This window comes from Neolamprologus multifasciatus, chromosome 7 (genome assembly GCF_963576455.1).
Source record: "Neolamprologus multifasciatus chromosome 7, fNeoMul1.2, whole genome shotgun sequence".
NCBI lineage: Eukaryota > Metazoa > Chordata > Actinopteri > Cichliformes > Cichlidae > Neolamprologus > Neolamprologus multifasciatus.
This window is the reverse complement of record NC_140445.1, coordinates 62,403,785-62,430,384: the sequence shown is the minus strand read 5'-3', so window position 1 is coordinate 62,430,384 and position 26,600 is coordinate 62,403,785. Positions and strand designations below refer to the sequence as shown.

At 38.1% G+C, this 26,600-nt stretch overlaps 1 protein-coding gene across 3 annotated transcripts in view; it reads left to right on the top strand.

The window, feature by feature from the left end:
* The window catches only part of ptprjb.2 (protein tyrosine phosphatase receptor type Jb, tandem duplicate 2), a 48,393-nt gene that overhangs the window by 734 nt on the left and 21,059 nt on the right, over positions 1 to 26,600 (top strand). For all 3 annotated transcript variants that reach the window (XR_014875114.1, XR_014875115.1, XM_085166545.1), the window contains exons 2-15: positions 15,893 to 15,914; positions 16,046 to 16,246; positions 16,387 to 16,644; positions 17,037 to 17,291; positions 17,664 to 17,924; positions 18,701 to 18,955; positions 19,328 to 19,588; positions 20,365 to 20,619; positions 20,992 to 21,252; positions 21,645 to 21,899; positions 23,444 to 23,698; positions 24,080 to 24,340; positions 25,068 to 25,325; positions 25,715 to 25,990. Coding sequence is in view for 1 of the 3 variants with exons in the window: in XM_085166545.1 (XP_085022671.1) it covers positions 15,893 to 15,914; positions 16,046 to 16,246; positions 16,387 to 16,644; positions 17,037 to 17,291; positions 17,664 to 17,924; positions 18,701 to 18,955; positions 19,328 to 19,588; positions 20,365 to 20,619; positions 20,992 to 21,252; positions 21,645 to 21,899; positions 23,444 to 23,698; positions 24,080 to 24,340; positions 25,068 to 25,325; positions 25,715 to 25,990 (3,334 nt within the window). In the remaining 2 variants the exon portion in view is untranslated. The remainder of the gene's footprint in view (positions 1 to 15,892; positions 15,915 to 16,045; positions 16,247 to 16,386; positions 16,645 to 17,036; positions 17,292 to 17,663; positions 17,925 to 18,700; positions 18,956 to 19,327; positions 19,589 to 20,364; positions 20,620 to 20,991; positions 21,253 to 21,644; positions 21,900 to 23,443; positions 23,699 to 24,079; positions 24,341 to 25,067; positions 25,326 to 25,714; positions 25,991 to 26,600) is intronic.

Sequence of the window (26,600 nt, the reverse complement as noted above, 5' to 3'; positions counted from 1 at the left end):
GTAAACTGTTTGTTCAAGTGACCTGACCTGTAGTCTGAAATCCCCTGAAAAGAGGCTCAACTAACGGATAGACTGCGGCATCCACAGATCCACCTGTCCCGTGTCCCACTGATCAGTCTGCCCAGAGAGAGGGGGAGAAAAGATGAGAGAGTTTGAGAATGGCATGCGAGGATGTGTGTGGCCAACACAAAGGGGTCAGGAAAGGAATGTGGTGCAGCTCAGTGTCCCCTTCACTTCACAGACCCAGGGACTTGCCCAGTTATTTGTTCATCTCTAATAAGTGATCAAGTCAAAAAAGTAGTTAAGTGGCTTAACTACTTTTTTGTTTAGAATCAGAAGACAATTGAACAGCTGTGTTGCATATTCCAAGTTTGATATCAGTGCTTGATGAAAAGGCATGTTCTTTATGCAAATATTTATTCCATGGTGCCGTGATGCTGACTCTATTAATACACTTCAAAGGACCTGATCTGATACCTCTGCCACCCCGGCTCGCTTCTTTTCCGTATGTGATCCTCACCGTTTTTCAGTGTAAAGTAACATGGAACCAACGATTAATGTGGAGCTGTGTCAGCACCGATCAAACGACAACAGAGCAAAGTTTTATACTGAGAAGGAGGATGATTTTAAATGCTTATCTGTGACATTGTTGCCGATGCACATTTAGATTGATAAACTGCGGAATTTTTTTTTTTTTTTTGAAGGGTGGAGCTGTAAGCCCATTCTGTAAGTAACTAAGCAAGTAATAGAAAATAAAATAAACACACACACACACACCCTTTTATTTACTGGACAGATCAGCAGAAGTGACATGATGGTTTTGTGCTTCTGAAAGAGGAGGTGGATAGAAAAGCATGGGTGGATAGATTATGTGTGTTTCACACCAGAGATAGCAACTGTTTTCACTTTTCCCATCAGCAGTCAACAGTATCTTTTTATTTATTTATTTTTTAGATACTCAATATATTGGCAACACCTTAATAATAATAATGGATTGCATTTATATAGCGCTGGAGGCAGCTACAGTTGTAGCCACAGCTGCCCTGCGGCAGACTGACAGAAGTGAGGCTGCCATATCGCGCCATCGGCCCCTCTGGCCAACACCAGTAGGCGGCAGGTGAAGTGTCTTGCCCAAGGACACAATGACCGAGACTGTCCGGGGCTCGAACCGGTCAACCTTCTGATTTCAAGGCGAATGGCCAACTCTTGAGCCACGATCGCTTAAATTTAACATAGATGTTCTGATTAAAACCTCATCATCACCCTGTTTTTGTATTCAGTTATGAGCAGTGTTGGTCAAGTTACTTGAAAAAAGTAATCAGTAATTAATTACTGATTACTTCCCCAAAAGAGTAATTCCGTTACTTTACTGATTACTTATTTTCAAAAGTAATTAATTACTTAGTTACTTAGTTACTTAGTTACTTTTTAAAAACATGATTTACAACCTGAATAGGTGATAAAGCGATAGATCTTTCAGCCCAATTCTACTTTTTCTACATAATCCATCATACAAAATGTAATCAAATGGAAAAGTCTCTTTTTAAAACTTGTTTTGTTGAAAATAAATAAAGTCAAAGACTAGCGGTCCTTTTGCTCTATTTTCACCTGTAAAGCAGGAGTGGGGTTAGGCGGAGGTTTATCCTGGTGCAGGTGTGCCGCAGCGGTCAGTGGAAGGATACCGCAGTTTCTCTGTGAGTTTCCCATTACGTCGTAGCTACTCGGTGCTTGCTTGGAAGTTTAGGGGGTTTTTTTTTCGCTGTAAAAAGAAGTTTTCTTCCCACGCACAGCGGACACTTTTTTTTGTCACTTTTTACGGAATCAAACTCAAAATAAGGTCAGTACTTCCACGCTTTAAACGCTGCACGCTCATACTCTCTCCGCACTCGATATATTATCCATTGTTGATCTGCACACAGCTGTTGTCACGAACATCGCACTCGCTTACGTCACTGTCATGAGACATTCTCGCAAGAAAATCACGGTTTTAGTAACGCAGTAACGCAGCGTTCCTACGGGAAAGTAACGGTAATCCCTTACTTTACTCGTTACTTGAAAAAAGTAATCGGATTACAGTAACGCGTTACTGCCCATCTCTGGTTATGAGAAATCACCACTGCTTAACATTTTCCCCTGTTAATAATTAAATGCAGCTTGTTGAAGTGTCCTGTTGAAATACACAAATGTTCTGTTAGCACATTACATGATATCTCTTATTTCCATTGGGGAAGTAAAGGTACAGAGACCTGTTAACCAAGTCAGCTTCTGTGCTGCTGAGTACACAGGTTGAGCAGCGATGAACACTGTCTGCACGCTACACATGCAAATGAAACCCTGACATGAATACAGTTGTTTTCCGTAGACTAAAGAGAAAGGCAGGCTTTACATAAGGCTTTAACTATGGGCATCAGTTTAGAAATTTGTTGTCAGTTTCTTGAGGCCAGAAACGTGTTTAACTTAATATTTGTGAATACTATGCCTCAATTTGGAATTCTTTCCAAAGATAAGAGACACGGAAATCTTCTCATTCTCGCTCAAAACATGTTTCGTTTGATACCTCCGTGGCTAAACTAAGAGTGCTCCTCACTCCACAGAACAAAGAAATCTAAGAGAAAGTAATTCCTAGCTTAGGTGTGATGCTGGAAAATTCCCCAGTTGGTTTAATAAAAATAATAATAATTATATTTTTTTATTATTAATTGAAAAATTCACAAAAGTTAGTCTTTTTTAAAAAAATCCTTGCATGATTTAAAATATCAACCCTTGTTTTCACTTTTATGAGATATACTTGTGGTTCTTATGGCAAGCCTATACAGTATACATGACCACAGCACAGATATGTAAAAAAGACATAAAAGTTTATTATCGAAATCTCTGTCTGACTCTCTTCATCTGCTGGCAACTTCCATTAGAACAGTTTTCTTACATTTTACTACAACATCCAAATATAGATATTACAATTTTAACCATTCTGTGTATTTTTTTAAAAACTTGACTGGAACATATGAAGCATAAGGGTCAGAGGACAAAATCGGCCAAGCAAGGACTCCAATCAGGCCCAGTGGATGACTTTGAAAAATGTGAAGGAGGGCTAAAAATGTGGATTTTTAGCTGTATTTTAACAACAAAAAATAAATCAGTTTTTATAATGACAGGATAGTCTGGGAAATGAGTTAGCAGAACTGTGTCTTTAATTTCTTACATTTTAAACCCAAACACAGATGTCTTTCATTCACCCCAGCAATATAACACATGAGATGAAATTTTGAAATTGTAGGTATTTAATATCCTAAGATATCTCAAAGATTTAATGTGTAATTAACCATCAGATAGAAAGGGGAGTTTCACTTGTCCGGTGCGCTAGACATCAAAGTAAGCTGCATGAGGCCCTCGATAAAAGATGACTTTGACAGTATCTAGTATTTAAGTATCTACTCTTATGATGCTTTTATAATATCTTTGATCTGTACCAACATTTAGTCCTAACTTTAACTTTCATAGAAATGTTGCCACTAGGACTAACTTTTTTGCTTGAAGGATTGCAAATATAGCCCCTGGTCTTTTGATGAATCAGCGGTATAAACTTGGGGCCGTGTTCACAAACATTTTAAGAATCCTCTGACAGATGAAGGCCCACTTCATCTGTCAGAGGCCTCGGAGGATGTGACGTTTCTAAGCTATGACTTTTGGGCCTTGTTTATGGGCAAAGAAAGGTCTGAAAGTCACAAGGTGTGGTCAAACCCTATGCTACGTATGACACCTTTAAAAAGGTGTGATTACATGAACAATAAAAGAAAAAAACATACAACACCCACTCACATGCTGACAGTTATTTTAATTATTTGCTAACCTTATTCATTATCTATTTATTGTTAAAAGGGAAAACAAGCTTTCATCACTTACATTTGTACCGTGTCTCTGTGTTTATGTTTACATATCGGGAATGTAAAGTATGTATGCACATACTTGAGTAGTGGCTCTTAAGATTATGTAACTGAGGCTAGTATGTTTACATACATTAGACAACTATAACCACACAATCAAATACTAGACTCCATCTGTCTCCATCCTCGTCTCCATCAGCAGTTACATGAACTACATGACGTTTCCATTAAATGTGTGGTAATGATGATCATGTCTGGCAGCGCTGGGTAAAAATTAAAAAGTCACAGTAAAAAAATGTAAATTCAGACACATAATCCCTCTAAAGAGAGAAGGGAAAGGCAAAGTAGAAAAAGGGAAATATTGTTCTTCCCTGTAACTTTTTTTGCATACAGATATTTTCCATTAGTGGAACTTAATATTTCCACCGTAGCTATGTCTAGTGTCAGTTTTGGTTTAACTACTGATTGAACCATATGAGGTATCTGAACCCACTAATGCTGAAATATCTTTGGGTAGCCTCGGTAAAAGCGGGCTGCATGTGTGTTAACAAACTATTGCATTGTCATTGTATGGGCCTACATTTTTTATTTATTTATTTTATCTTGGGAGGGGGGGCTTAAAATATATAATATGCAATCATTTGTTATTAATTTAATTTATAACTATAACGGAAGTAAAAAGAGATTCAAAATAGTTTTAGGTGGTTTGCTCCATATAGACTGCATCTGAGGTCATAGTCTGGCTGAACCAGGAAAAGTATAATACTTTGCATGTGTATATGGTTGTGTGCATCATTTCTTTGTCCTCCCCATGTCCTGCATCTGCGTCTCTCACTCTCTTTCTTGGCTTGCTTACCAGAGAATTGTGGCATTACTATTAGTTAGAAATGTCTTGGAACAAGGAAATGTGATGTTTTTTAACACTCTAAAAGAACTGGCTCGTCTGTGGTTGTGGACATTGCGTGAGGAGGGCTGTCTTTCCGGCAAGCTGCAAGCCTTATGCCTGAAATTGGGGTGACGTTTGATGACGCGCGGTATCGCAATGACGTCTGATAAGTTTCCTTCTCCTGATGCATCTTGCTGGCTTTATACAAATTAGAAAGCCTTCCAGTGTTTTGAGTCCCATTATTGGTCTAAAGTGCAAAAGTCACAAATCAAACCCTCCTTTGTAGAATGGTGCACCCTCCACCCACTCTCAGGCCCCTTCATCTGCATCGAGACTGTCCAGTTTCAAATTGACATCCCCAGACATTCTGCATTCAGCCAGCACTGCGAGTCGAAGTGCAGCTTGTACAATTTGAATTACAAAGAGTCACAGTTCCCCGTCCATGTAAATGAGACGCAGGCTCCTATCCGAGCCTGAAAGGCCTTATTGTCAGCAGATAACTATCTTTTTATCATTGGCATTTGAGCAAGTTATAACTAAACAAGGCTGTCGGAGGACAAAAATATGATTATTTTGCTGTTGTTTAATTTTTGCATCATAATGTCTTTCCAGAAAAGTGATTAAAATGAAAATACTATACAGATGCCTGTTTTTTGGCAGTCAGTTAAGGCTGTTCATCAGCATCATGACTTATTGAACTCTAAAGTGTTTAATAAGTCAGTCAGTTACTCAACTACTGTCGTGCATAGACTGGATTGCCCATTAAACAGGTTAAAAGGGCTTGTTAAGTGATAACTGCTGACCACAAAAGGAGACTTTTGCTAATAAAATAAACCGCAGAAAGTGTTTCTTTACACCCAATGTTTCACTTTCACACATTTCAAATATCAAACTGCTCACACACACTGGTGTGATGAGTGTAACGCACTGGCCCTCTGTGCCCAGCATCTGTGGGTGTGGGTATGTATGCATTCATGCACAGTTTCCTCCTGTTGCATTACGAGGAAGCTCTAATGGTAAGAGCATTGTGCTCAGATGGGTATCTGCAGCTGGCAGCTCCACACTTGGGAGAGTGCAGCACAGTAAATGCTGCGTAACTCATTTCCGTATATTCTGATGTGGCTTCTGATAGGAGCTGCTAAACAGCGGTGTGGGAGGCTGGTACCTGGAGACAAACACCACTGATAGCAAAAGACAGCGGCTAATTTTAGACGCAGCATTCAGCATTATTTTATGATTCATCGTCCTATATTGTCTGAAAGGATCATAGTTATGTAGGAAAAGAATAGAATAAGCAGCGCATCAGATGTTGTTACTTGTTGAGCTATGTTGTGGGCCTAGTTCCCACATGATATGATATCTCACTTTATATTATTAGGCAAGTAGTGTGGTTATCAGTTCCCCTGACATGAGCTATAGCATGTTACATTTGTTCTTCATTTATATCAACGAAATTTGATGGATCATGATCTTTATTATAAATGTTTAACTTGTGGTTTTATATAGAGTTAAATGAAGTATCTCGCAGTCTTACAGAAGAGCAGTGTTCATTAAAGGTATGTTGTGCTTTGGATGTTGGTGAACTTACAGCTTTGCTGAATTAACAGCAAACGTTCATGTGGCGTGAATAAGGCACCTGCACTGCATGCCGTGCAGGTGCGTCCGCCCTCCCTGCACGGCACCGCAGACCACGCCCCACCACAGTTCAGGGTTAGCAGGCAAAATTAGTCACTCGTATGTATGGTGATAAACTGAATTATTTTTATGGTGATTGAAAAATATGTATCCCAAGGATGAAAAAAATAAAAGTTTAATATAGGAATTAATTTTTTAACTTTTTAATCTTTATATTGTTTTAGTGTACACTGAGGGCCATGGCAGCATTGCAATGTCAAATTCCCGTGTATGACTGTACATATGGGCATTGACAATAAAGCTGACTTTTGACAAAGCTATTAGTCGACACAAGTAAGTGATGTTTTGGCAACAGCAGTGCTCTGGTTTTAAGTAGACACGGGGAAGTTTTGATTTATTGGCTGTTGTGCCGTGGCTCTAGACTTTTGCTTGACTAAACAAGCTGTAGGTATGAAGTAAAGCCAAACGCCTGACCTCCCTTAATATGGTCTAAATGTGTTATCAGGCGTCTCTGGGTGGGCTCAGGAAGTTACATTAGAACAGAAACAATGAGCAGGTCACTCATATGCAGGCAATGACCTTTTAAATAGAGAACAGTCTGCCAACTTATTGCTAGAATAGCAGCTTGAACAAAACTCGTCCACGTCATGCTGTACTTTAATGTTTGCATCACAAAAAAACGGCTAATATCACAATCCACTAACACACTATATACACAGAGGTTTTAAATTACTCTGGATAATCAGACCTCTACTCAGGTTCAGGTTAAGAGGTGCTATAATAGGAAATACCAGATCACACTCAAACCTATTATTCAATAACAATGGTAAATGGATGCACTTTGTCTCACCTTACCAGACACAACAAACCAAGGTATTGGGAGCTACAGGTCAAGCTCAGTCACATAAGAAGAAGATTTGATTATTACACTCTGGGATAAAGAAAAAAAAAATCTGATCTCACAGAATTAAATGAAATGACCACAATATATTTATTATTGCCAATTGTGTTCAACAGGTCAAAGTAATTTATTTACTGGCTGTAATCATGCAATTGGACATCTTTTATAGGACAGAATTCAAAAAGAGATCAGTTTAAGGTAGGTTTTAATTTGTAATATAATAGGGCAAGCATTGCTTGGCTTACTTGCTCTATAGTAAGTCTTAACTCACACATACTGTTAGGACTACATAATCAGAGCACATGTTAAGTACCAAGAAGTTAGCGTACCCCTGCCTGTGATAAATAATAATACAGTTAAGGACAGGAGATATCAAATGAAGAAAAAATAATTTTAAAAGAAAGAATAAAGTGAAGGATCACTTTCTAAAAAACTGATAAAACACAAGAGTGGAAAAGGTCAAACAGAGAAGGAGCAAAATCAGAGGAAACTATCAATATTTAATTTGTTCCTTGTCAATCGAAACACCTAATACTAATCTTCAACACACACAGACCTGCACACATAATCGTTAGAGTCAGATAACGTGATTTTGCAGAATTTACAGCTGGAGAGGAATCGACTTTCTCCACTCAGCAGGTCAGCAAGGGCACAAGACCCATTTTTAATAGTTTGTGTAATTTGAGAAGTAGAAACAAAGTATTGTGCAGTATTATGTAAAGTAGTGAAGTATTATGAGCGTATAGTGTTAAAAGGCTGATTCTTGAACAAACAGGATTAGAGGTGATTTCTTATTATGCAGGAAGGAACTCGGACGTTATCAGGAGGTACAAGGAATCATAAGGAATCAGAACGTGGTAGGGCGTGTTTAGGGGTGATGTAATGTTTACACAGTGGTCAGTACAGCCATTTCCTCCTCCTGCAGGACGGCCCAGTCAAAGGGCCTAGATAGTGTACATGGTGAAAGGGTCATTGTCACATGGAGAACTACAAGAAGAAACTGAAGATGGTTTCAAACGGCAGTCTGTCGTCGCACTGGAGTTGTTTTAAAACACCCATCAAATGTAATATGAGTAGAATAAAAGACTTAAACAGCAAATTTACTGTTTCTGCACAACAGTTCTCTTACACTTTTCACATAGAAGAGCCACAAATAATACCAATAATGAAAAACAAACCTGAGATAGGTGGAGTCGCTGTGGATTCAAAAGGAAAATGAACCATTTCTCGGGCACTATTTCCCAAACGGGACTTGGAGCTTTGGTTATTTTTGCTCTCTGAGTCAGTGTCAAGGCATAATTGCTTAAGACGATGCTTTGTTTATTTACTCAAGAGAAAATAAGTGATTCTTAGGAAGAGGGCCAAGGGAAATACAACTCCAGGGAGTCATAGCTTAGAAAAGTCACATCCCCCGAGGTCAGCTTTGCATGAAAACGTGAGATTGTCATAGTATTAAGATGCAGCTCTTACACAATGGTATGTGACCTTTACCATATTCTTCTGATGCTGGAAGAAGTTCAGTTTTTCGTTTTTGTTTTACTTAGCACTGTTTAACATGTGTTTGCTACATTTACTTACTGTACCAGGGCATTGAAAACATATTTTAAAGTACAAACTGCCTTTTCAAAAGTACCACAAAGTCCTATTTGTAGCATCTCTGGTGTCCATCTAAAACAGCTGAAGGGCTTTCACCCACTATTATAAAACTCTACGTGTTCCTGTTCTTAAGGGTCTCTTCCTTCTCTTCAATGTCTTTTTTAAAAGTGAACTTTTTTGGGTTACTAACATTAAAAACTTGGTTTTTAACATGAGCTCCAAGTGGGACATTTAGTCAGTAATCCCCACCCCTCAACAGCACCATGGTAACATGCCAAATTCAAATGATCTTATCTAAATCTAATTCATAAAGCTATTAAAACTCAAATTTATTCTAAGATCATTTTTAAGGCGATCTGTTAATGTGTAACTTTGGTGACCCCCAGTGGCATTATGAAGTACATCCAGAGAATACAGACTTTAGAGATTCTTCATGGCGTCCTAACATGTAGGATGGCAGGAAAAGAAACATTTCAGTATAAACTTGAAGTCATGGTAACTGTACAGAAAGATACAAAGTTAAAAGACTCTCAGTGTTGGCACAAGATCACTGTTTATCTAAAGCGTTTATCTAAACAGGTTGTCCAAACCCAACCCCAACATTAGCATGGTGTGGAATGCTTTTCCATTACTAACAAACTACCTGTGGTGGAAAAATGTCACTAAATTAGAGATGCTTAAAACATTAACACTCTCTCAGAGTGTTTGTCCTGTTAGGCAGAAACAGTGTAGTCATGCACATATATATACTTCCTCGTACACTCTGTTCTTCCTGTTAAAGTGCAAAATCCACCCAGCTTGAGTTTTCATTTCACACTACATGACATAGTGTAGTGGTTGGTTGGGTAGTTAGTCTTTGGGTTTAGGTCAAAAAGAAAATAGTTGCAGCTTTAAAATATTGTTTACTGAGCATTGTAAAAAAATTAACTAAATAAAAGAACATCAGGCAAGTCAGACTTTACTGAATGTTTATATATTAGATCCTGGGTTGAAACACAAATCCTTTTTAGGGTGCGCCAGAAGGCCATCTGGCGTAAAAATCAAACATCCACATGTGGCGACCCTTTGTGAATAAGGGAGCAGCCAAAAGTAGCTTTAATAATACGTTAACACCCTCCATCTGATCGTGAGGCTTTTGAAACCTTTAACTTTGACGTCAGTGTGCGAAACCTTTGGTCTTCAGAAAGAAGAACACTAGCAAAGAAGACTGAAAAAGGGCAGGGTCACTGTGAATAGAAAAGGAAACATTAATGGGTGGGTTGCTGATGTGTATCGGCAGGTGAATGGGGCGACTTTGAAAACTGGGATGGATTTTTCTAAGATTCCTAGTCTGATGATTTTTGATTTTTAGACCCATTATTAGCATACTATGATTCAATATTTACAAATTTAAGAAAGAGATTAGTATATATCAAGTCGTGGCTAATAAAATAAAAGTGTGCACTTAACTAGCAGTTTATGAGAATGTAAAATACAACTTTTGACACTAAGGACTGACTGAGTCTGATGGACATAGTCAAGACAGAAAATGTTTAAAATATTAATAATTTTGCAAACGCTGCAAATTAGTCTCAACAGATCTGGTGGTTTGTTGTCAGCAAAGCTGAATAAAGTTTTTCAGAGGGTGCAATATTCAGAACAATTTGCAACTAACACATTGTTTACAGTGTCTTGCAAAAGTATTCGGCCCCCTTGAACTTTTCCACATTTTGCCACATTCCAGCCACAAACATGAATCAATTTTATTGGAGTTTCATGTGAAAGACCAACACAAAGTGGCGCACACGTGAGAAGTGGAACGAAAATCATACATGATTCCAAACATTTTTTACAAATAAATAACTGAAAAGTGGGGTGTGTGTAATTATTCAGCCCCCTGAGTCAATACTTTGTAGAACCACCTTTTGCTGCAATTCCAGCTGCCAGTCTTTTATGGTCTGTCTCTACCAGCTTTGCACATCTACAGACTGAAATCTTTGCCCATTCTTCTTTGCAAAACAGCTCCAGCTCAGTCAGATTAGATGGACAGCGTTTGTGAACAGCAGTTTTCAGATCTTGCCACAGATTCTCGATTGGATTTAGATCTGGACTTTGACTGGGCCATTCTAACACATGGATATGTTTTGTTTTAAACCATCCCATTGTTGCCCTGGCTTTATGTTTAGGGTCGTTGTCCTGCTGGAAGGTGAACCTCCGTCCCAGTCTCAAGTCTTTTGCAGACTCCAAGAGGTTTTCTTCCAAGATTGCCCTGTATTTGGCTCCATCCACCTTCCCATCAACTCTGACCAGCTTCCCTGTCCCTGCTGAAGAGAAGCACCCCCAGAGCACAATGCTGCCACCACCATATTTGACAGTGGGGATGGTGTGTTCAGAGTGATGTGCAGTGTTAGTTTTCCGCCACACATAGCGTTTTGCATTTTGGCCAAAAAGTTCCATTTTGGTCTCATCTGACCAGAGCAGCTTCTTCCACATGTTTGCTGTGTCCCCCACGTGGCTTGTGGCAAACTGCAAACGGGACTTCTTATGGTTTTCTGTTAACAATGGCTTTCTTCTTGCCACTCTTCCATAAAGGCCAACTTTGTGCACTGCACGACTAATAGTTGTCCTATGGACAGATTCTCCCACCTGAGCTGTAGATCTCTGCAGCTCGTCCAGAGTCACCATGGGCCTCTTGGCTGCATTTCTGATCAGTGCTCTCCTTGTTTGGCCTGTGAGTTGAGGTAGACAGCCTTGTCTTGGTAGGTTTACAGTTGTGCCATACTCCTTCCATTTCTGAATGATCGCTTGAACAGCGCTCTGTGGGATGTTCAAGGCTTGGGAAATCTTTTTGTAGCCTAAGCCTGCTTTAAATTTCTCAATAACTTTATCCCTGACCTGTCTGGTGTGTTCTTTGGACTTCATGGTGTTGTTGCTCCCAATATTCTTTTAGACAACCTCTGAGGCCGTCACAGAGCAGCTGTATTTGTACTGACATTAGATTACACACAGGTGCACTCTATTTAGTCATTAGCACTCATCAGGCAATGTCTATGGGCAACTGACTGCACTCAGACCAAAGGGGGCTGAATAATTACGCACACCCCACTTTGCAGTTATTTATTTGTAAAAAATGTTTGGAATCATGTATGATTTTCGTTCCACTTCTCACGTGTGCACCACTTTGTGTTGGTCTTTCACGTGGAATTCCAATAAAATTGATTCATGTTTGTGGCTGTAATGTGACAAAATGTGGAAAAGTTCAAGGGGGCCGAATACTTTTGCAAGCCACTGTATAATATTAGAGAAGTGAGTTCTCCAAACTTAAAATATTTTATTTACCAAGAATACCACAAGGATGAAAATGTCACGGTATCACAAAGGGATTTGGAATTTTAAATATAAAGGGATTTGATTGGTTTTAATGTTGTAACAGTCACTGAATTTGTGTACGTTAACCCATCTTTTTAATGTGATTTCTTTTCTAAGATAAAACCTAAATATTTATCTTGTGTTATATGATAAACATTTACAAAGATGTTTATCAGTTTTATGGCACAACTGCTTTTTTTGAATAAATAAGGAAATACTCACACAGACACATTTATAATTTAGATGATAGGTAGTAAAGAAATATCGTTGTATGTTGAAGAGACAGACAAACGCAAAACTGTCGTTTGCCTCTCTTGTTTGTGATCTAATCATTTTTTTAGTTACCCACTTTGCTACTATAAATGTACTTTTACATGTGACTTGTGGCTACAGTTAGTAAATATTTTAACAAACCTTTACTATCATATCAAAACCACAAAAATTCACCTCATAATTCTGTGGCAGATGCAATAAAATACTTGCTGAAATGATTTGCAGCGACCATGACTGTCTGTCGTTTACAATTATGAAAGAACCTTATTCTGAGCCTGCCTCTAATGCATCTATCGGGGTGTGAGTTTGTGCGTGAATGGTTTAGAAAAGTGCTTGTATAAATGTGTGTATGATCGGCTGAACAAAGCTTGTAGTTTAAAGAAAGACCTGTGATCAGGTTATACAGTATGTCTTTAGAACGTGTTTATCTTTGTGAAGATTCCCTCTGGGATTAATAAAGTCTTTCTGGTTAAGTCTGTCTGGTTTTAAATTGTTCTGTAAAACATGTAGCATTTTGCCAGCATTTTACTGAGTATCTGGAACTTGGAAATGAGTAGTTTCAATTTTCTCCTGTGTGTTTTATCAGCCACTTCATTCTCAAATAATCATGTTTGGAGTCAGTCATCATTTTAAGTTGTTCAAGTGACCAAGAACCAAAGATCACGAGACCTATACAGCTGTGCTCATTATTGGACTGAATGTAATGTAATGAAGGGTCACGATCTGTGAAAACAGAAACTGTTATGATTTTTTTGCAGGGTAAATATTCACATAATGAAGAAAAACATAAAAGCAAATAGGTTCATTGTGCAGTCAAGAACAATATATTCACAAACAGTGTTGGGGAGTAACGGAATACATGTACCGCCGTTACGTATTTAAAATACAAAATATGAGTAACTGTATTCCGTTACAGTTACCGTTTAAAAAGGTGGTATTTAGAATACAGTTACTTTGTTGAAATAAATGGATTACACGGCGGTACTTCCCTGTTTCATATTGTGGCGGGTCAGGACTGTTTGGGTTTTGTTTGACAGCTACGTTCTGTTGTTACAGGTGGCAGCGTTACGGTTGCCATGGTTACAGGGTTACGCTCTCTCTCCGCGTGTTTCCTGGGTGAGAGAGGCCTTTTTGTTGTTGTTGTGCTAAGCTAATAGGCAGAATGCTACAGGTATAGCTCTAACGAATGTAGCATCATAGGCAGTGTAGTCCGTGCTGCAGGGAGAATGGACTGACATACACGTTATGTGTCTGTGAGCGAGGGAGGGAGAAAAAGGAAAAGTACGAGCTGTCATCCAGCAAAAACGGGAGCTGGAAGCATGTAAATATAATAATAACCACTGCAGCCAAGAAGAGTGCCTGACGAGCCCAGTTGTAAGTAAGCTATTAAGACTCGACTGTACACCTTGTTGCGTTTTCCTCCAAAAACAATAAGTTCTGTTGGAGCAGCCTTTCAACGCCTCTCTCTGTCTCTGCTAGCAAAGTTGACCCAGACAACAAAGTAAAGCTAGTTTTCGGCTACGAGCCCGACACAGAACCCACCGTATTAGTCAGAGGTCCCTTTACTACGGTTCGGAGCCGCTGACCTTCAGTAACAGTAATAAATCACAGCAATAGTACATTCATGTAGTTGTAAACAGCATGATAATATATTAAGTAATCCAAAGTATTCAGAATACGTTACTCTCATTGAGTAACGTAACGAAATACGTTACAGAATACATTTTGGGGCATGTATTCTGTATTCTGTAATGGAATACATTTTAAAAGTAACCTTCCCAACACTGTTCACAAATCAAACCAAATAAACAGACGACAAACACAAAAAACAAATCTAAAGCCTCTTTAACTGAATAAAAAAACCAAACAAATTTCCTCTGCTTTCAGCATCTGAATGTTTAAATTAGTAAGTTTACTAGTGTAGTTCATAACTAGGTTAAAACAATATAATTTCATTGCATTATGGCTTCCAAAATTGTCACTAGTTGACTGAAAAACTTGCTAAACCGAACACTAAAACATTGTGCTGTAAGGTCTGTTCCGCCATTGTTAGAAGTTAATAATTGGCCATATCTGTGAACCTTGTGAGGGAGAAAATGATGCAGGTTTGAGCTATGATGCCATGAGTTTAATATTTAGCTGAGTGGGAAACAGTTTGAAAGGTAACATATCAGCAAGTAACTGTGAGCTATTTAAATTTTGGCTAATAAGTAATGTGGAATCAAAGCTTGGTATGTGGTATGTGTGTACCAGGATACAGATGAAATACAAAGCTGAAGTGCACGTTGTATTTATATATGCTGTGAGCAGCTTTACTTTATCCCCGAGGAATCAGATATCATCATGAAATCCAAGGAGGAGGAAGAACAATATTCAGAACAGCAGTTCCCCACATTTATTCGTGCCTTCAGGGCTGTTGAAGGATAACAGATGGTTAGTTATTAGCGGAGTCTACTTCCTTGTTTGTACTAACTAGCACAAAATCGTGTTCTTTTCAGCTGTTACAGTGAAACTTTATCACACGGTACTGAGCTTTTGTGTGTTTTTTTTAACCATCAAAATAGAAAATGTGATACCTAAACAAATCTGTGTGTAAACATTTTGAGGTTTCTAATTTAATTTCTGGTCAATGAACAGTTACACATTATGTGTAGGAAAATGTACAGATTAAATAATTCCCCACATTCAATTCAATTTTCAATTCAGTTTTATTTATATAGCGCCAAATCACAACAAAAGTCGCCTCAAGGCGCTTCATAGATACAGAGAAAAACCCAACAATCATATGACCCCCTATGAGCAAGCACTTTGGCGACAGTGGGAAGGAAAAACTCCCTTTTAACAGGAAGAAACCTCCGGCAGAACCAGGCTCAGGGAGGGGCGGCCATCTGCTGCGACCGGTTGGGGTGAGAGAAGGACCCATGGTACTAACTAGTTAGCTGACTGGATGCCCTCAGCACCCCCAAAGCTTTGATCCTAGAATCACCCCTGCGATAAACTGATGGGAACCTACTAAATTAATCAGTAGGTGCGTTAAAGCCACCTTTCACCCCTTCCCCTCTTTGTCTGTATGGAGTTTACATGTACATGAGTGTGATTTGCAAGGATTTCTGTTCGAGAAACAGCTTGATGCTGCCATCAGGTCAAATCAAGTTTCGGCTGGTTTGACCTGATAGCAGGTTCACTCTCCTTTCACGCAGAAGGAACAAAAAAATCCTGCATACATATCCAGCTTTGAATTTCAGCAGTGACCTGTGACATTGAACAGCTGGTTGGTTTTGATGCTTTGAATCTGTTCAAAACTAAATGCTGACCTCTGCTGGTGCAAAAGTGATTTACCTTGTTTTTTTTCTGTGTTAATCTCTGCAGAGCACCCAAGCACAAAATATCTGTAAGTACTGGTTCCTCATTTATTCATGTGCTCTCTGTTTAATATTTTGACTTTTTATAGCTCAAAACTGAAGTTTTGTGAATTTCTCACTGTTGTCCTGAATGTCTTGGTTTTCTTGTTCTTCTTTTTAGCAAATTGTGCAACAGGAACCTTAAATATAACAACCACCAAAACAACAGCATATGTCACCTTTCCACTTGACTCAAACTGCAGCTTAACAGGTGGCAGTAATACGTCTGAAAAAGGTTTAATAACTGGTCTGACTCCTGGAGCTGTCTATCAAATTGTCTTAAACTGTTCAGGCTCCTGCGATGTGTCAAAAATCACAACAAGTAAGTCATTTTATTTTTCTTAAATATATAAACTAATGATTCTGTGAGTTGGATGACAGTGATGTTAATATTCTTTTATAGCCAATAATGAGAATATGATGAACTGATTCTTTTCCTGTTGGCGTATCTCTAATTCACAGAGCCAGAAACGGTCAGTTTAACAGTCACTAGTATCACAACATCCTCTATGTTTGTGAGCTGGACTAAACCAGTGGGAAACAGCTCCTTCTATAAAGTACAGTGGACAGGTGGAGGAAAGAACTTCTCTGTAAATGTCAGTGACACGTCTAAGAACATTACTAACCTGACTGCTGGTGTCCAGTATGAAATAAATGTCACTGCAGTAGCAGATGATAATTATACTGAAGGACAGAGTGCTACTGTCACCAAGTACACAAGTAAGTGAGCATTTAAATTTTTTTCATACTGTGAATTAGTGACTGTCTGCTGAGGATATCTGGTAAAATAAGGAGTCTTCTATCATCATAAGATAAGTTAAATTCAAAGGAAAGTAGAAGAAGAAATCCAGATGTAGAAGAAGAAGCCCTTTGAAGTGAGAAGGTTGGATCTCTCACCGATGTGTCCTCATATAACAGCTGTAGTTGTGCTCACTCTGTGTTTGAGTAACAGCTCCAATAATGGTTTGCATTTCTTTTGTACGTCTAGTTTAGATCTTCCTCTGAACTTGCAGCTGCATGAAATATTACAGGGTCAGCATGTAATTTTCTAAGTTTAACATATATTTATGTCAGTTTTCGTTTTTTTGCATCTACCTCTCTGTAACTCACAGAACCTGAGAACGTGAATGATCTTACTGTCACTGAAATCAGGACATCCTCTATATTTCTGAACTGGACTGAGCCACAGGGTCAAAGGTCTTTCTATAGAGTAGAGTGGACAAATGGAACAATAAACATGAATAAGACTGAAACTAAAGTAAATGTCACTGAGCTGACTCCTGGAGTGAACTACACTTTCACTGTCATAGCAGTGGCTGGAGATAACAGAACAGAAAGTGACGTAGCAACACTTTCTCAATACACAAGTAAGATGAAGAGTATGACGATTTCTAATCTGGGGTCTCGTGCTCTGTACTGTGTCACTGTTTCATTTTTTATCTTGTAGTTTATTATTTGTTTGTCAACTTTTTAGGATAGTTTTTTTTTTCTAGTGAAGCAGTTACTTCAAAAATTATAGAAATAATTTTTACTTGAAGGTTTCAAATCTAAAAACACTTTTTATCCATGTATGACATGGGTTTTTTGTTAAAAAGCATTTTTTGAATTATTCACATATCCTCTCAGGTCTTTCTTAATTCAGTCCTCTTGATTCTTACCTGCTGCAGTCACTGCTTATTTTTCTTGGCTCAGCAGTTCTTTTGTTTTCTTGTTCCTCCTCATGTACTCTCCACTCATAGAGCCTGAAGTAGTCATGAGTCTGTCTGCTGTTAACGTCACAACATCGTCAATTTTTGTGAGCTGGACTAAACCAGTGGGAAACAGCTCCTTCTATAAAGTACAGTGGACAGGTGGAGAAACAAGTTTCTCTGTAAATGTCAATGAGACATTTTATAACATTACTGACTTGACTGCTGGTGTCCAGTATGAAATAACTGTCACTGCAGTGGCTGATGATAATTATACTGAAGGACAGAATGCTACTGTCACCATCTACACAAGTAAGCAAGCATTTGAATGTTTTTCATACCGTGAATTAGTGACTGTCTGGTAAAATAAGGAGTCTTCTATCATCATAAGATAAGTTAAATTCATAGGAAAGTAGAAGAAGAAATCCAGATGTAGATGAAGAAGCCCTTTGAAGTGAGAAGGTTTGATCTCTCACCGATGTGTCCTCATATAACAGCTGTAGTTGTGCTCACTCTGTGTTTGAGTAACAGCTCCAATAATGGTTTGCATTTCTTTTGTATGTCTAGTTTAGATCTTCCTCTGAACTTCCAACTGCATGAAATGTTACAGGGTCAGCATGTTGCTGCTCGGGTGTTTTTACAGTAACTTTGAGACAGAGAAGACTTGAGCCGATTTTTAAATTCTTACCCATGTAATGACTTCTCCCTTACAGAGCCTGAAGTAGTCAGATTACTCAGTGTTACTGCTTTCACAACGTCCTCTGTGTCACTGAAGTGGACTGAAGCAGAGGGAAACAGCTGCTTCTATCTTGTAGAGTGGACAGATAGACATTTAAATGAGAATCACAGTGTGAATAACACATAAATAACCATCAGTGCACTAACTGCCTGTATGCAGTACAGATTTAGAGTTTCTGCAGTGGCTGGTGATGAGCAAACTATGGGAGCTGCAGAGTTAATTTCACTGTATACAAACAGGATGTGCAGGAATTCAACTTCTGAATGAATTTGTAATCAATGTTTTGCTGTCCGTTAGTGTTTTTCTCTCAATCTTGTTATTTTTGCATCTACCTCTCTGTAACTCACAGAACCCGAGAAAGTGAATGATCTTACTGTCACTGAAATCAGGACGTCCTCTATATTTCTGAACTGGACTGAGCCACAGGGTCAAAGGTCATTCTATAGAGTAGAGTGGACAGATGGAACAATAAACATGAGTAAGACTGAAACTAAAGTAAATGTCACTGACCTGACTCCTGGAGTGAACTACACTTTCACTGTCATAGCAGTGGCTGGAGATAACAGAACAGAAAGTGACGTAGCAACACTTTCTCAATACACAAGTAAGATGAAGAGTATGACGATTTCTGATCTGGGGACTCGTGCTCTGTACTGTGTCACTGTTTCATTTTTTATCTTGTAGTTTATTATTTGTTTGTCAACTTTTTAGGATAGTTTTTTTTTTCTAGTGAAGCAGTTACTTCAAAAATTATAGAAATAATTTTTACTTGAAGGTTTCAAATCTAAAAACACTTTTTATTCATGTGTGACATGGGTTTTTTGTTAAAAAGCATTTTTTGATTTATTCACATATCCTCTCAGGTCTTTCTTAATTCAGTCCTCTTGATTCTTACCTGCTGCAGTCACTGCTTATTTTTCTTGGCTCAGCAGTTGTTTTGTTTTCTTGTTCCTCCTCATGTACTCTCCACTCATAGAGCCTGAAGTAGTCATGAGTCTGTCTGCTGTTAACGTCACAACATCGTCAATTTTTGTGAACTGGACTAAACCAGTGGGAAACAGCTCCTTCTATAAAGTACAGTGGACAGGTGGAGAAACAAGTTTCTCTGTAAATGTCAATGAGACATTTTATAACATTACTGACTTGACTGCTGGTGTCCAGTATGAAATAACTGTCACTGCAGTGGCAGATGATAATTATACTGAAGGACAGAGTGCTACTGTCACCAAGTACACAAGTAAGCAAGCATTTGAATGTTTTTCATACTGTGAATTAGTGACTGTCTGGTAAAATAAGGAGTCTTCTATCATCATAAGATAAGTTAAATTCAAAGGAAAGTAGAAGAAGAAATCCAGATGTAGAAGAAGAAGCCCTTTGAAGTGAGAAGGTTGGATCTCTCACCGATGTGTCCTCATATAACAGCTGTAGTTGTGCTCACTCTGTGTTTGAGTAACAGCTCCAATAATGGTTTGCATTTCTTTTGTACGTCTAGTTTAGATCTTCCTCTGAACTTCCAACTGCATGAAATGTTACAGGGTCAGCATGTTGCTGCTCGGGTGTTTTTACAGTAACTTTGAGACAGAGAAGACTTGAGCCGATTTTTAAATTCTTACCCATGTAATGACTTCTCCCTTACAGAGCCTGAAGTAGTCAGATTACTCAGTGTTACTGCTTTCACAACGTCCTCTGTGTCACTGAAGTGGACTGAAGCAGAGGGAAACAGCTGCTTCTATCTTGTAGAGTGGACAGATAGACATTTAAATGAGAATCACAGTGTGAATAACACATAAATAACCATCAGTGCACTAACTGCCTGTATGCAGTACAGATTTAGAGTTTCTGCAGTGGCTGGTGATGAGCAAACTATGGGAGCTGCAGAGTTAATTTCACTGTATACAAACAGGATGTGCAGGAATTCAACTTCTGAATGAATTTGTAATCAATGTTTTGCTGTCCGTTAGTGTTTTTCTCTCAATCTTGTTATTTTTGCATCTACCTCTCTGTAACTCACAGAACCTGAAAAAGTGAATGATCTTACTGTCACTGAAATCAGGACGTCCTCTATATTTCTGAACTGGACTGAGCCACAGGGTCAAAGGTCTTTCTATAGAGTAGAGTGGACAGATGGAACAATAAACATGAATAAGACTGAAACTAAAGTAAATTTCACTGAGCTGACTCCTGGAGTGAACTACACTTTCACTGTCATAGCAGTGGCTGGAGATAACAGAACAGAAAGTGACGTAGCAACACTTTCTCAATACACAAGTAAGATGAAGAGTATGACGATTTCTAATCTGGGGTCTCGTGCTCTGTACTGTGTCACTGTTTCATTTTTTATCTTGTAGTTTATTATTTGTTTGTCAACTTTTTAGGATAGTTTTTTTTTTCTAGTGAAGCAGTTACTTCAAAAATTATAGAAATAATTTTTACTTGAAGGTTTCAAATCTAAAAACACTTTTTATTCATGTGTGACATGGGTTTTTTGTTAAAAAGCATTTTTTGATTTATTCACATATCCTCTCAGGTCTTTCTTAATTCAGTCCTCTTGATTCTTACCTGCTGCAGTCACTGCTTATTTTTCTTGGCTCAGCAGTTGTTTTGTTTTCTTGTTCCTCCTCATGTACTCTCCACTCATAGAGCCTGAAGTAGTCATGAGTCTGTCTGCTGTTAACGTCACAACATCGTCAATTTTTGTGAGCTGGACTAAACCAGTGGGAAACAGCTCCTTCTATAAAGTACAGTGGACAGGTGGAGAAACAACTTTCTCTGTAAATGTCAATGAGACATTTTATAACATTACTGACTTGACTGCTGGTGTCCAGTATGAAGTAACTGTCACTGCAGTGGCTGATGATAATTATACTGAAGGACAGAGTGCTACTGTCACCAAGTACACAAGTAAGCAAGCATTTGAATGTTTTTCATACTGTGAATTAGTGACTGTCTGCTGAGGATATCTGGTAAAATAAGGAGTCTTCTATCATCATAAGATAAGTTAAATTCAAAGGAAAGTAGAAGAAGAAATCCAGATGTAGAAGAAGAAGCCCTTTGAAGTGAGAAGGTTGGATCTCTCACCGATGTGTCCTCGTATAACAGCTGTAGTTGTGCTCACTCTGTGTTTGAGTAACAGCTCCAATAATGGTTTGCATTTCTTTTGTACGTCTAGTTTAGATCTTCCTCTGAACTTCCAACTGCATGAAATGTTACAGGGTCAGCATGTAATTTTCTAAGTTTAACATATATTTATGTCAGTTTTCGTTTTTTTGCATCTACCTCTCTGTAACTCACAGAACCTGAGAAAGTGAATGATCTTACTGTCACTGAAATCAGGACGTCCTCTATATTTCTGAACTGGACTGAGCCACAGGGTCAAAGGTCATTCTATAGAGTAGAGTGGACAAATGGAACAATAAACATGAATAAGACTGAAACTAAAGTAAATGTCAATGAGCTGACTCCTGGAGTGAACTACACTTTCACTGTCATAGCAGTCGCTGGAGATAACAATACACAAAGTGACGTAGCAACACTTTCTCAATACACAAGTAAGATGAAGATTGTTAGTTTTCTCTCTTCCAAATGATCATGGCACCATTTTTGCTTTAGGTTTCTTCATTGAAGTCTTTATATTTTCATACTGCACTTTTCTTCAATTTCTTCTCTTGTAACAGTTTCTTAAACTCTAATAGTGGAACGTTTTTTAAAGTCTTCAACACAAAACTTTTTAAAAAAAATTCTTATATCCCAGTGATGTGATTTTTAATCAACAGGATGAACATTTTACCTTTAACTGATTTTTAACGTGTCCCACTTCATTCAGTCCTCGTGTTGCTTATTCGCCACAGCCATTGGTCATATTTTTGGTTTTCACACTTGGTGTTAGCTCTTTCTGGGATATAGAATCACTTCCTATTCCTGCTGTAACACACAGTGATGTTTTGTGTAACTTATCTCAGTGGCCTATTTAATCAAAGAGATTTAGGTAAAGACTTATTTCATTACAGAATCTTCACACACCTTTTCCAAAGGACGCCCTCTGCCAAAACACCAACTAATTGTATTTGTTCATTTTGACTGTAGGTATTTGCTAGTTTAGCTTAGCTGGTAGCCGAGTCGCTATCACCCTGACATCTTCAGCTGTCTCTCCTGCAGCTTCCTACTCAGTGTGTCAGATCTTTAGCTACTCATTTGATGAAAAATAGAAACAGCCACATGTTTCTCTTCTTTACTGTGGCTGGGCTGGTAACGTATGAGTGCTCTGTTGAAGCGAGCTTTTCTTTAACCTTAACTAGTGGTGATTGCATGTATTTTTTCCACAAAGAAAACTGTAATGTTTAGAGTAGAAATGACTCATGACCGTCTGACTGATGTATTATTATGTACAGCTACTTCCAATGCTTCTGATATTTATTTAGACGCTTGCTCTCCGACTGATCCTTCTGAGTTAACTCCATGAATCACTTCTTCCAAAGCATTAATGTGTCTTTTTAGATCCCATGCATTTTCTGCTCTAATAAATTCTACAATGAATTAATGATTCAGTCTAAAAAATGATCAATCTGTCTCTATTAGTGTTGTATGTAACACAGGCCTTTAAGGTGGCAGATGGTTGCCACTACCTGAGCCTGTTTCTGCTGGAGGTTTCTTCCTGTTAAAAGGGAGTTTTACCTCCCTACAGTCGCCAAGTGCACAAAGGAGGCTGTTTGATTGTTGCCGTTTTCTCTCTTTTAGTGTAGGGTCTTTACTAAAGTGCTTTGAGGTAACTAATTTGGCTCTATTTAAAGAAAATAAAATTGAATAGACTTGACTTCTCATGCAATTACCCTCTACTCACAGAGCCTAAATTAGTCAGGGTTCTTATTGTCACTGAAATGAAAAACTATGAGAGCTGCAGAGTTAATTTTACTGTATACACATAAGATATGCAGGAATTCAACATCTGAATGAATTTGTAATCAATGTTTTTCAAACGCTGTCCCTTAGGTGTTCCTTACTAAATTTGCAGCATATTTGATGGTGTAATTTTCTAAGTTTAACATATATTTATCTTAGTTTTGTTTTTTTGCATCTACCTCTCTGTAACTCACAGAACCCGAGAAAGTGAATGATCTTACTGTCACTGAAATCAGGACGTCCTCTATATTTCTGAACTGGACTGAGCCACAGGGTCAAAGGTCATTCTATAGAGTAGAGTGGACAGATGGAACAATAAACATGAATAAGACTGAAACTAAAGTAAATTTCACTGAGCTGACTCCTGGAGTGAACTACACTTTCACTGTCATAGCAGTGGCTGGAGATAACAGAACAGAAAGTGACGTAGCAACACTTTCTCAATACACAAGTAAGATGAAGAGTATGACGATTTCTGATCTGGGGTCTCGTGCTCTGTACTGTGTCACTGTTTCATTTTTTATCTTGTAGTTTATTATTTGTTTGTCAACTTTTTAGGATATTTTTTTTTCTAGTGAAGCAGTTACTTCAAAAATTAATGAAATCGTTTTTACAGGAAGACTTCAAATCTAAAAACACTTTTTATCCACGAGTGACATGTTTGTTTTTTTGTTTTTTTTACCAAATTAAGTTTTTGAATTATTCACATATCCTCTCAGGTTCTCCTTAATTCAGTCCTCTTGATTCTTACCTGCTGCAGTCACTGCTTATTGTTCTTGTTCTAACAGTTCTTTTGTTTTCTTGTTCCTCCTCATGTACTCTCCACTCATAGAGCCTGAAGTAATCACGAGTCTGTCTGCTGTTAACGTCACAACATCGTCTATGTTTGTGAGCTGGACTAAACCAGTGGGAAACAGCTTCTTCTATAAAGTACAGTGGACAGGTGGAGGAACAAGTGCCTCTGTAAATGTCAGTGACACGTTTAAGAACTTTACTAACCTGACTGCTGGTGTCCAGTATGGAGTAACTGTCACTGCAGTGGCTGCTGATGGTTCTACTGAAGGACAGAATGCTACTGTCACCATCTACACAAGTAAGCGAGCATTTAAATGTTTTCATACTGTGAATTAGTGACTGTCTGCTGAGGATATCTGGTAAAATAAGGAGTCTTCTTTCATCATAAGATAAGTTAAATTCAAAGGAAAGTAGAAGAAGAAATCCAGATGTAGAAGAAGAAGCCCTTTGAAGTGAGAAGGTTGGATCTCTCACCGATGTGTCCTCATATAACAGCTGTAGTTGTGCTCACTCTGTGTTTGAGTAACAGCTCCAATAATGGTTATAGTTTTATCTCTAATAGGGTGATATTTTAAAACTTCTATATTGACATTTGTTGTAATATAGATTAGAAAAAAATAAAAAAGACTGAATAATACAGAGGATGAGATTGTACAAGTGCTGATCTTTAGTCAGATTGTCTTTATCTAATTTTTATGACTTAAATGAAGGTGAAGCTTAAACTGCAAAGTCAAGTAGCCGCTTGTGTCGTTACTTTTAAACTCCCATAAACAATGAAACAACTAAAATCAATCAACTACTTCTTTAATTGTTAATATAAACCTACTCAAATTAAAGCTCTACACTTTATGCCCTATCCATAATTTTGAATAGTGAAGGAAATTAAAATATATTTACAGTATAGCTGTCCAAACATTTGTGAATCTATATACAGACTGAAGCTTGTAATATTGTTTTTAATGTTTTGGTTTTTAATAATGCATTTGTTGTGTTATTAAAATGGCATTTACATCTTTATTCTACAGGGCCTGAAAAGCCTGGGAACATTAGTGTTACACAAGGAACCAACACCTTAAGCATCAGCTGGATTTTGCCTCGAGGAAACATTAGTTATTTTCAGGTCAATATATCCAATGAAAACTTAGTGTTTACAAACTCCAGTCAAACAATGGCCACAACAACCAGTTTTACCTATTTAAAACCCGGGAGACTCTATAATATCACAGTGACTGCTTTTGCTGGAAACTTCTGGAATACATCTGACCAGGTGTCATTTGCCACTGGTAAGCCCAACAAACTAATCTCTTTTCTTCATCGCCATGTTTTTTAAGACCCTGAGAACAACTGTGGATACCATTAGAAACATGAATAATGAGATTCTTGTGATAATAAATGTTAAATTGGGTACAAAAATATTAAATTCAATTGCTGTTTTTAAATGCGTTATGCAGAAACACCTAAACAGTTAAAAACAACAACAACAAAAAAAAAAACATCACATTGAAATTAATTGATCCCTTTTGTAACTGTGTAGATAAAGGTTGGCATCCTATCTGGAAACATAGGAGTATACTTATTTTATTACATTTTTATGGGACTAAACTGTTTTGTACTTCTTTAAAACAGCAAAATGACTTTAAGATGTCAATGTGGTGTTATTTGTACCCTTTAGTTCCCAAACCTCCTGGGTCCGTCATCTTTAGTACCCGGAGCAACTCCTCACTCCAGCTGCAGTGGGCAACACCTGATGAAATGATCGGAGCTCCAGACATCATATACAGTATCACCTATCAGGCTGTGGGTGGTCTCAGTCAAAACACAACTTCCACTCAAAATAACACTTTGCTTCTTTCACTCCTTGACTCTGGAACCAAATACAATGTAACAGTAAAAACTACTGGACCTGGAAATTTAAGCAGCACGGTTGTTCAGAATTCTTTTTTCACCTGTAAGTACAACAAAAAAAACCCCAAAGCCATCAGACTGTCTGTTTTTAATGCATGGTTTTATTGGCCAGCAAGAACACTTCATATTAATCAACATATAATATCCTTTGTGCAGGTGGCAATAAAACTGTACAACTCTTCCTCACTCTGTAGGTGATTTTGCTGAGGATTAATAACAAAGCTATTCTGTTCCCATTCAGACCATGCAATATTACCCAACAGTTTTTTCATTGAATGTTTGTTTCATCTCCCAATCATATGCTGCTACTCTCGTATCCATTTGCACAATACTATGTGACTTTTAGAATCACCTGCACTGATAGCTAAGCTAAGCTATTTATTTTTCAGGATATAGTTATATATATATATATATATATATATATATATATATATATATATATATATATATATATATATATATATATATATATATATTGCACCTAAACGCGTAGTGAGGGTGTGCTGGGAACGACTAGCAGAGGCCCCAGTCCGCGAGATCTTCAACGCACACCTCCGGCAGAGCTTCAACAGCATTCCGAGGGAGGCGGGGGACATTGAGTCCGAATGGACCATGTTCAGCGTTGCCATTGCCGAAACTGCTGCATTGAGCTG